The 9,409-nt window shown below is 43.0% G+C and overlaps 2 protein-coding genes across 2 annotated transcripts; both read left to right on the top strand.

Annotated features, from left to right (window-relative positions):
• Positions 1–206: 206 nt before the first annotated feature.
• On the top strand, positions 207–5,665 carry LOC123403820. Its single transcript, XM_045097737.1, has 10 exons — positions 207–575; positions 2,148–2,382; positions 2,561–2,647; positions 2,739–2,908; positions 3,262–3,404; positions 3,490–3,667; positions 3,773–4,370; positions 4,458–4,570; positions 4,655–4,898; positions 5,207–5,665. Exons 1-10 carry the CDS (start codon positions 376–378, stop codon positions 5,432–5,434), a joined length of 2,196 nt encoding a protein of 731 aa, XP_044953672.1. The 5' UTR covers positions 207–375; the 3' UTR covers positions 5,435–5,665.
• Positions 5,666–5,951: 286 nt separating this feature from the next.
• On the top strand, positions 5,952–9,098 carry LOC123403823 (alcohol dehydrogenase-like 6). The gene is made up of 10 exons (XM_045097740.1): positions 5,952–6,124; positions 6,199–6,335; positions 6,437–6,483; positions 6,574–6,896; positions 7,028–7,110; positions 7,196–7,271; positions 7,355–7,416; positions 7,922–8,017; positions 8,118–8,279; positions 8,602–9,098. The coding sequence occupies exons 1-10, from the start codon at positions 6,073–6,075 to the stop codon at positions 8,716–8,718; spliced, it is 1,155 nt and encodes a 384-aa protein (XP_044953675.1). The 5' UTR covers positions 5,952–6,072; the 3' UTR covers positions 8,719–9,098.
• Positions 9,099–9,409: the final 311 nt, after the last annotated feature.

Below are 9,409 nucleotides of genomic sequence, written 5' to 3'. Positions count from 1 at the left end.
ATCTCATTTCCCTTGGACAGCAAAATTTCCGCTGTGCTGGCGGCTGGCGCGAAAGCGGACTACCTTGCCAACTCAGCCAGCCCCGTCAGCGCCGTCATCCTACACAGCTGGCGCTACCGTTTTTTTTTTTTTTAGTGTTAGTGTTGCGGCTGGTGCTACCTTTGGCCGGTACGGTACACCGCGGTGGAAGCGCACGAGACGTGCGTGCCGACACGGCGGAAGAAACCGAGGCGAGGAAACGAAGAGGGAAGGAACAGCAACCGGCAGCAGTAGCACAGCCCTCAAAGCAAGGGGAGGGAGGAAGGCTTCCAGTCCAATCAAAGCCCCCGAAGGGTCAAGGAGGAGTCGAGGCCTCGAGGGGGGAGCGAGGTCGGCATGGGGATCGTGGAGACGTGGGTGCGCGAGAAGCCCATCCGCACCTTCCTCGCCCGCCTCTCCCGCCAGTCGGCCGCCGCCTTCGTCGCCTCCACCACCTCCCGCTCCCCCGCGGCGGCCGATGGCGAGGGCGGCGGCGCCGACGGAGGCATCCCGCAGCTCTCGTCCGTCGCCAACTCGGTCGTCTCACGCTGCTCACGGTGCGCAGGGCCCCTTCCCAACCTCAAATTACTCGCTCCGGTAGCAGACTAGTAGTAGGGATCGAGGGTAGAAGTTCGATTCAAGCCATGTATATTACTCTTTGCTTCTCGACGCACTCACCCAACTGCTGCCGATTGCTTGCTCCAAAGCGTTCGATTGGTTCATCTGAGGCGTGTGGTGGAATGCTCCATGCATATCTGAGATCATCTTAGCCTGTTCAGCACCTACGATATGATTGGTCGCTGACTGTTAATTTAATTGGCTTAATTCAACAGGAAGCGCATGCGTGCTTTTCTGTATTACTTATTTTCTCCCCTTTTGTTAAACAAAATATAGCAGCGTGCTTTCATTCTCATCGTCGGCAGTAGACATCACACCAGTTATTGTCCTCAGGGTGGGTAGAGTACAAGAGTTGATGTATATAGAATACTCTCTTTTAGTTGGACACCTGGACATGAATTTATAGTGCTTCAATGGATCTCCCTTTGAGTTTCAGGGATTCACGTGGTTTTGGTGTATGACTGTTGACATTGACTTTCTTCATGCATAGGGCATAATATCTGTAATTTTTGACTTCACCATTTTGCTAGACTGCACATTCAATTGATATATTCTGCATCTGGCAGGATCCACTGAAAACAACGACCAATCAGCATAGTCACACCACTACGGTTAATCAAATTTTAGCTGCCATCCACTAAAACTAGCTCATATAGAGAGGATAATGAGGCTGCTGATTTTCTCTGCATAAACTGTTACATTCTGGAAGTCGAGAGATAATAATAGCCAGTTATTTCTGGACATTTGTATGACACGCTTCGATACTTCGGTAATGTGCACATGTCATTACTCATCATATATAAAATGAGCAATTGGCGGTGATGTCCTGTTTCCTTCTACCTGTACTAACCGCAGAAATTGAATGGTGGGGCTGCTGATTTTCTGTGCATGAACACTTACATTGTGGAAATCGAATGCAATAATAGCTATCCATTTCTTGACATTTATACGACACACTTCGATTTTGATACTCTGCTAATGTCAACATGTCGATACTCCTACTAAAGGTAATAATTGATTGTGCCATACAATTGTTGAGACACACAGGATTGCCAGATTGCTCATCACCCAACTTAAATATGTTTTGCGAAGACATCCTGATCTATGACGAATTTGTGGATATGCCTAGCAACACCTCAATTTCATAAGTAATTAGCCTAACATGCAGTAAAAAGTTGTGGCCCATAGCAACGCACCAGGTTTCTTGCTAGTAATTGCAAGATATACAGCGGTTCTTAATGTATCTGGTCTTGTTGTGAGAGAGAAAGTAAAGCAGCATAAGTTAGCCACAGTCGAATCAGCTAAATCCGAGCGCACCTTTTTGATGAAGTCAAGTTCTATACTTTGAAGAACTTTGTAATTAGCCTTAAAAACATGACATCACCCTATTCGCTCCTAAAATTTCCACTTCATATCGTTGCTGTGATGTCTGACAAGCTTCTACTTCAGTTCCTCTCAAAACGATTAGTTCTAAAGTCAAGTGCTTAGTTTTCTCAATTTTACAATTTCAGGATTCTTGCTGTTGCAACTGAGAACTTGCAGCAAAGTTATGAGGCTGATTTCCCAGATAATTGTAAGGAACCCAATACATATGCCAGAGAACTATTAGAGTACTGCTGCCACAAAGCTCTCCATGAAGTAACTACACGTCCAGACTATTTGGCTGATATGAATCTTCGACGTTTAATGTTTGATATGATGCTTGCTTGGGAAAACCCAGGTTCTGAGGAAGGATTGCTAAAAAATGTGAGAAATCTTCATTGCCGCAGTTGCTCACCATATACCATTCGTCTTCCCTTTTTTCTTTATCAAACAGTCGTGTTTGAAACATAAATAAGTAAATGACACCTGCATTTTCTGAAGAGAAGTTTACAGTTCTAACTTTATGATATTCATCATTCTTTCTATTTATTGTGATTGTCAGAATTCTACCTTGTGTAATCCCGTGGATATTGAAGATGAAGACGAGGGATCAATTTTCTATACGAATTCCACAAGTTTAGCTGTTCAAGTTAGTTCTGTTTACAAAACATTGATTTTTTTGTTACAACCACATTTCTTCATGTGTGTGCACATGATGATTTAGTGCTGTTCATTTTTAGGTTAACGACATGAAGACAGTTGGATTAAGTGCTTTTACACGAATAGCACCTTCATGCCCAATAATAGCTGACTTGGTTACTGTCCACAATCTATTTGATGCACTTACGTGTTCATCTGGTGGCCGGTTACATTATTTCGTATACGACAAGTATCTCAAAAGTTTAGACCGGTAAGAAATACAGTTGATAGATGATCAAACTCTCATTATTTATTTGCCCTACCCTTTGTTAATGTCTATGGAATTAATGTATGAATATCCTTTGATCACTGTTAGTGATGGCTTCAAATTAAATAGACCAAGTTCGTGTTCTCTACAACTGTGGTTGCAGCATTAGGTGTTTTTATTGTGGAATTGATACTATGTTGGTAGTGCTTTCTATCGCCCCAGGTTCTTTTTTCAGGGACATTGAACCCTAGATTAGAAGCTTTCCCAAACAAACCTTTTGACCAGGAAATGGTATGCGATGAAGCTATGGTTGATTCAGTAAAGATATTAAGAGAAATATCCATGTTATTGTGTAGGGTATTCAGGTCTATCAAAGGAGTTATGCAGTCATCACTTGCTTCAAGTTTTAATCTTGATGCTGGGGAATGTATCTTAGCTATTGATGGTGACAAGCCTATTCATCCTGTATTGCAGCATGTTGGGATATCAGCTTGGCCAGGTGAACTGACTGAATGGCATTTGATTTTTAATTGCAGGCATGCTTCATTTTGGGAATCCACTAATCATCTCTTTATTTTTGGCAGGAACATTGATCCTTACAACACATGCTCTTTATTTTCAGAGTATCAGAGTTGGTTATGGTGATAAGATTGTTAAATATGATTTAGCAACAGATTCAAATCAAGTGATCAAGCGAGATTTTACTGGACCATTGGGTGTTCGTCTGTTTGATAAAGCTATGATGTACAAATCAAGCACTTTGTAAGTATTGAAATGGGAAGAGTTCTCTAGTGCTACTTATGTTACTGAGCACTGTAGGTGTACTTTCATAGGTTTCCTTCAAAACTAACAGCACCATATTTGCAGAACAGAACCAATTTATTTCGACTTTCCTGAGTTAGGGAGCCCCTCACGAAGAAACTACTGGTTAGCAATCACTCGTGAAGTAATGCAGGTGAATAAATTTATCAGAAAATTCAACCTTGAAGATATTCAGAGAGCAGAGGCACTCTCGAAGGCTATCCTGGGCATCTTGAGATACTCTGCTGTGAAAGAAGCTTTTCATATTGCTCCCTCTCACTTCAAGACAACACTCACTTTTAGCTTAGCTGAAAAGCTCCCAAAAGGGGATATGGTATTAGAGGCCCTATACAACAACTACTTCCAACTGTTGGACACTTCGTTGAGCCATTTGGCAACTGAGCCAGCAGTTGACAAAGCAGCGCAGACTCATTCTGTACCATTTTCATTATACGCTCTCTCTAGAATGGGATTTAACTTGCTGAAGAGAAAAAATGAAACTGAAAAGGAGATAAGCTTTTGTGCTGTTTGTGTTGGTGTAACAAAATCTCTGGAGGCTGCTTTGCAAGAGTCATTTCTTTATTCTGAAAGAATAGAGGCAGCACGCGCTACGGTTGATCAAGTGAAGGTGGAAGGTCTTGATGCAAATGTAGCCCTCATGCAGGTCTTTTCCAATGGTTACACCCAAATGATGTATTGTACAAGTAGATTATTGCCATTTGATTTCTGATGGTTGCCCCTTATTTTGCAGGAGATACTTTTTTCGTTCATTCATGCAGGCAAACTTATTTACTCGTTAACCAAGTGGGAAGATCCTCTGAAATCATTTTTGTTCTTAGCTTTTATCTTCTATGTTATCCAAAGGTAATTTCGTTGTGGTTGCTGGATCCTATCAAGTATGCTTACGTATGTCGCTTTGCTTAATATGTTTTTTTCTTTGTTATGTAGCGGGCTTGTCAGTTACACTGTGCCCTCTGTTTTCGTAGTCTTTGCCGTCGTTATGCTTTGGCATAAGTACAGTGAAGAAGGAAAAATGTTGGAAGTGCTTGAAGTAAGACCCCCTCCAACTAAAAATCCTGTCGAGCAAATCTTGATCTTGCAGGACGCTGTATCAAAATTGGAAGATACCCTACAGGCTGTAAATATTGTTCTTCTCAAATTCAGAGCTCTGTTGTTTGCAGCTGTTCCAAAGGTTTGTCCTTGCTGCTGCTTTTGAATATAAGTCTTGTTTATTGAGGAATAGTCTAGAAAACTCGCAGTGCATCGATAATCTCTTGATGTGATTACCACTTCGATGTATTTTGTTTTACAATTTGACACAACTTAGTGATAGCATTTATTTGACTCATCAGATATGATCCATTTCTAGCCCAATATTTGTCTATACATCTGTGATAGTTTACATCCAGCAGTGCACATCATTCCAAAATAAGTTCTCTTTGTAACTATGCAATGAGATCAAACCGTCATAATGCTAATCTCCAATTTTTCCCTGTGCAGGCAACTGAAATAGTCGCAGTGGCACTTCTTGTTGCAGCTGCGGTTGTTGTCTTTGTGCCTCCTAAGCATCTACTCTTGATGGCAGTCCTGGAGGTTTACACGAGGGAGATGCCACTAAGGAAGCTACACACAGAGAAGTTCCGAAGACGAATTAAAGAGTGGTGGGCCCGTATTCCAGCTGCTCCTGTACAGATGATCAGACCTAACGAAGACAAGAAAAAGATATGACTATGAGCTCTGTGTCCATTGCAACCAAGAGCTCACAATTTTCCCCAACCTCCTATATAGCCAGCTAACATGTACAGATATCACCCCTGATTACCCTGTGAATCGTTTCTACATTTGTAGTGCTGAATGCTAATGATGTTCCCCTGATTAACAATGTAATAATTGTACATTTGTCATCGTTATCGATGCATAAAAAGCTAGACATGTGTGTATACAAACAGTTGCGTCGAATTATTGGGCTTCCAAGTTCCGATACAAGTTCTGTAAGCAGAGATAATTCTCTTTTTGTTCCTGACGGCTATGAAGGTTGCCTAGATCATGTTGTTTTGCGGCTATGCAAAAGGTTGGCCATCTCTAGCATAGGAATTGCTGCCCTCGAATTGACAAACCTCAGGTGATCTGGTGTCTGGACAAGGTCTGAGCCGTTGCTTATGATTCCTCGAATTGTTCAAGTTTCTTGTTACAGTGTTGGCGGGCAGCAGCACCAGCATTGCATTGAGCAACGGTGGTTGGTAGCGGCAGGGGCACTCCTACCTAACCCTCCTCCCCTACTAAAGCGAAACGAAGGAGGTATGATTGTTTGACTTGTCTCCACCAGAATTCGCACAGGCAGCAAAGGAGCAGGCAAATCTCCCGCAATGGCCGCCGCTGCATCGTCCTCCTCCCCTCCGGCGGCCATCACCTGCCGAGGTGACCAATCCGCCCTTCTGGTTTCGTCGCGTGAATGCGTGCTCCTGACCCGATGAGTGTCTGATTGCGTGCAGCGGCGGTGGCATGGGGGCCGGGGCAGGCGCTGGTGATGGAGGACGTGGAGGTCGCCCCGCCGGGGCCCATGGAGATCCGCGTCAAGGTCGTCTCCACCTCCATCTGCCGCAGCGACGTCACCCAGTGGCAGTCCACGGTACGCACCGCCACCACCAACAGCTCTTCTCCCCCCCGCCCCGACTAAGGAGTCCCCTGCATTTGCATCTCATCCCGAGTCTTGTCTAATCCGAATCGCAGGCGCAGCCCGATCTGTTCCCCAGAATTTTCGGCCACGAAGCATCCGGGTCCGTATCACAATCTCTCTATCTCCTTCTGTTGCATTGCTCACACAAGTCACGACGCCGACACCCTAACACCTCCGGTCCGGTCTGCAGGGTGGTCGAGAGCGTCGGGGAAGGGGTGACCGAGTTCCAAGCCGGAGACCACGCGCTCACCGTCTTCATCGGGGAGTGCATGAGCTGCAAGCACTGCGTGTCGGGGAAAAGCAACATGTGCCAGAGGCTCGGCCTGGAGAGGAAGGGCGTCATGCACAGCGACCAGACCACCCGCTTCTCCATCGGCGGGAAGCCCGTGTACCACTACTGCGCCGTGTCGAGCTTCAGCGAGTACGCGGTCGTTCACTCGGGCTGCGCGGTCAAGGTCAGCCCCGCCATGCCCATGGACAGGATATGCCTGCTCAGCTGCGGCGCCTCCGCAGGTACCCTTTGCCTGCTCTTTTGAAGCTTGCAAACAACTGCTGGTGTTCAAATTATTCAGTCATCTTGCGTGCCGGCATGTTTGGATGATATCTGATCATCCGCTGTTTATATGTTATAATCTCTTCTTTAGGCCTTGGTGCGGCTTGGAATGTTGCTGATGTATCCAAGGGATCAAGTGTAGTTATATTTGGTCTGGGAACTGTAGGACTTTCGGTGAGTGTCTACGGAAGCTGCTCTTGTAAGTTACGAAAACGCATATCAAGAACTGCTATTCTGAGACCCATATCTACTGATTTAGGTCGCTCAAGGTGCTAAGCTACGGGGAGCTTCCAAGATTATCGGAGTAGATACCAATCCTGATAAGCAAGAAAAGGGTATTTTTGCAGTACAAAATAATAACTGTACACTTCTGTAGCAATATTTTTCTGTGAACTTACTTGGTATGTCTGTGGCACAGGGAAGGCTTTTGGCGTTACAGATTTTATTAATCCTGCCGAATTGAATGAACCTGTTCAGCAGGTACTTTCCTTGAAATTGACTGAATTTGGCTTTTGGGTTTGTTCCGTTATGTGATTATAGTGGAACCGGGCTCCCTTGGTCAAGGGAGGCAGAAAAATAAATTAATTAATTCAAATTGACTGAGAAAATTGAATTACTGACCACTTACAGTTTATATGATTATCTTAGCTGCATCTTTGGGTACAATTGGTATTTTGTTTACGCAAACAAACTGATGTGTTCACTCATAGACTGTGCTAACCTTTAAATTTTGTAAAACCTTAAAATAAAGCAAGACCGTAGAAGTTCTTTGCCTAGGCAATACTTGTCCAACAAGATTGTGCACAGTAAGCAAGCATTGGGTTACATGCTTTTCATGTATGCTCTTATAACAAGGTAACGACTCCATTTATAAGAGTGAAAGGTCAAAAATGGATGTGGTACTGGTTTTCATTTCCAATGTTTGTAACCGATTGATCCCAACCTGATAAACAACATAGGAATGACATTTTGTTCATCCTTTCAGGTAGTAAAACGGCTTACTGATGGAGGGGCTGATTACTCTTTTGAATGTGTGGGTGATACGGGAGTAGTCTCGACTGCGTTGCAATCATGTTCTGATGTAATTTTCTGTTCATCTTTTTCATTTCTAGTAACCGTGTGCCATAAAGTTTACTATCATGTTCAGATGCATTTTGTCCGCTCATGTTTGGTCTTGTCAGGGATGGGGACTCACTGTAACTCTTGGTGTACCAAAAGCAAAACCAGAAGTTTCTGCTCATTATGGATTGCTTCTCTCTGGAAGAACACTGAAGGGGTCTTTGTTTGGAGGATGGAGGCCGAAATCTGATATACCTTTGTTAGTGGAGAAGTACACAAACAAGGTAATTTGGATAACTTTTACAGAACCAAATGTTTTGTAATGCTTTTTCCATACTTACAGTTAACAATTCTAAATTAAGCAACTGAACTCCATTATTCGTCTTGGTGTAATTAGTTTGTCCCTCTTTAGTGTGGTGTGTGATGGTGGAGGCAAGTAAAGATGATACTAGTATAATAGACGTGACATTGCAGGATCAATGATTGCCACACCACAATACATTCAATAAATAGGGCATGTGTAAATATGGTTTTCAGCTGCGACAAATTATTTGGAAAGCGTAGACCTCATATATGCATTGACCATTCTGTCATGCAACTTCTCAGGAAATCCAAATTGATGACCTTGTCACACATGATATGCCATTCAGTGACATCAACAAGGCGCTTGAACTGATGCTAGAAAACAGGTGTTTGCGATGCGTGATTCACATGGCAAAGTGACAGGATTGATTTATACATCAATGTCATCATACCTGTACAATTTTGGTGGTTTTCTTATCAGTAATTTTTCACTTGATCTTGCTCCTGGCTCGAGTTTTCATGACATCAACACATTGAAGCTCTAACACCACTATATCTATTGGTGTCTCACCTTGGAATTATGGTGTTATAGTTGTCGAGGAGATTACGTATCATACTGATATTCTCTTGGAATTCCTTATATGCCCCATGCCAAGAATTATTCGTGTAATCTAACTTCAGTGATTATAATGTTGTATGCATGTTTGGTGCATTGTGCAGTATTGTTCTAATATCTGAGCTTCTTGATGGGGTGAATTATGTAAAACTGACTGTTCTAAAACTGAAAATAAAATTATTTCGTAATGGACGAGTTTTACATTATTTGGATCGAGGACTCATTGTATGGTCCTTTGTAAATAATTCTATTTAAAAAAAACTGTTATTTGTGTGTGCTTCAAGGGGTATCCTCGGCTAGTAACCACTCTTAGTATCTGTTAAAGTTCAATCGTGGAAGCACCATGTTTCAAAATATGTACTGCCATAATATTGTTTTTATCGAACTATGCGTCATGTAATATGTACGAGTTAATACATTATATACATATAATTTCGCTTGAAGTTAAACAAGTTGCAGGGTCCCCTTTTAGCACGTTTTGGCACAAAAAAAGTT

The sequence above is a fragment of the Hordeum vulgare genome, chromosome 6H (assembly GCF_904849725.1).
Source record: "Hordeum vulgare subsp. vulgare chromosome 6H, MorexV3_pseudomolecules_assembly, whole genome shotgun sequence".
In the NCBI taxonomy this organism is placed as follows: Eukaryota; Viridiplantae; Streptophyta; class Magnoliopsida; order Poales; family Poaceae; genus Hordeum; species Hordeum vulgare.
This window is presented reverse-complemented; position numbering and strand designations above follow the sequence as displayed.

Coding starts and splice junctions, on each gene's coding strand:
- LOC123403820 (XM_045097737.1), top strand. CDS start 376: ATGGGGATCGTGGAGACGTGGGTGCGCGAGAAGCCCATCCGCACCTTC. Junction 3,405..3,489: donor TGGGATATCAGCTTGGCCAG/GTGAACTGACTG, acceptor TATTTTTGGCAG/GAACATTGATCCTTACAACA. Junction 4,371..4,457: donor CAAATGTAGCCCTCATGCAG/GTCTTTTCCAAT, acceptor CTTATTTTGCAG/GAGATACTTTTTTCGTTCAT.
- LOC123403823 (XM_045097740.1), top strand. CDS start 6,073: ATGGCCGCCGCTGCATCGTCCTCCTCCCCTCCGGCGGCCATCACCTGC. Junction 6,484..6,573: donor TTCGGCCACGAAGCATCCGG/GTCCGTATCACA, acceptor TCCGGTCTGCAG/GGTGGTCGAGAGCGTCGGGG. Junction 8,280..8,601: donor TGGAGAAGTACACAAACAAG/GTAATTTGGATA, acceptor GCAACTTCTCAG/GAAATCCAAATTGATGACCT.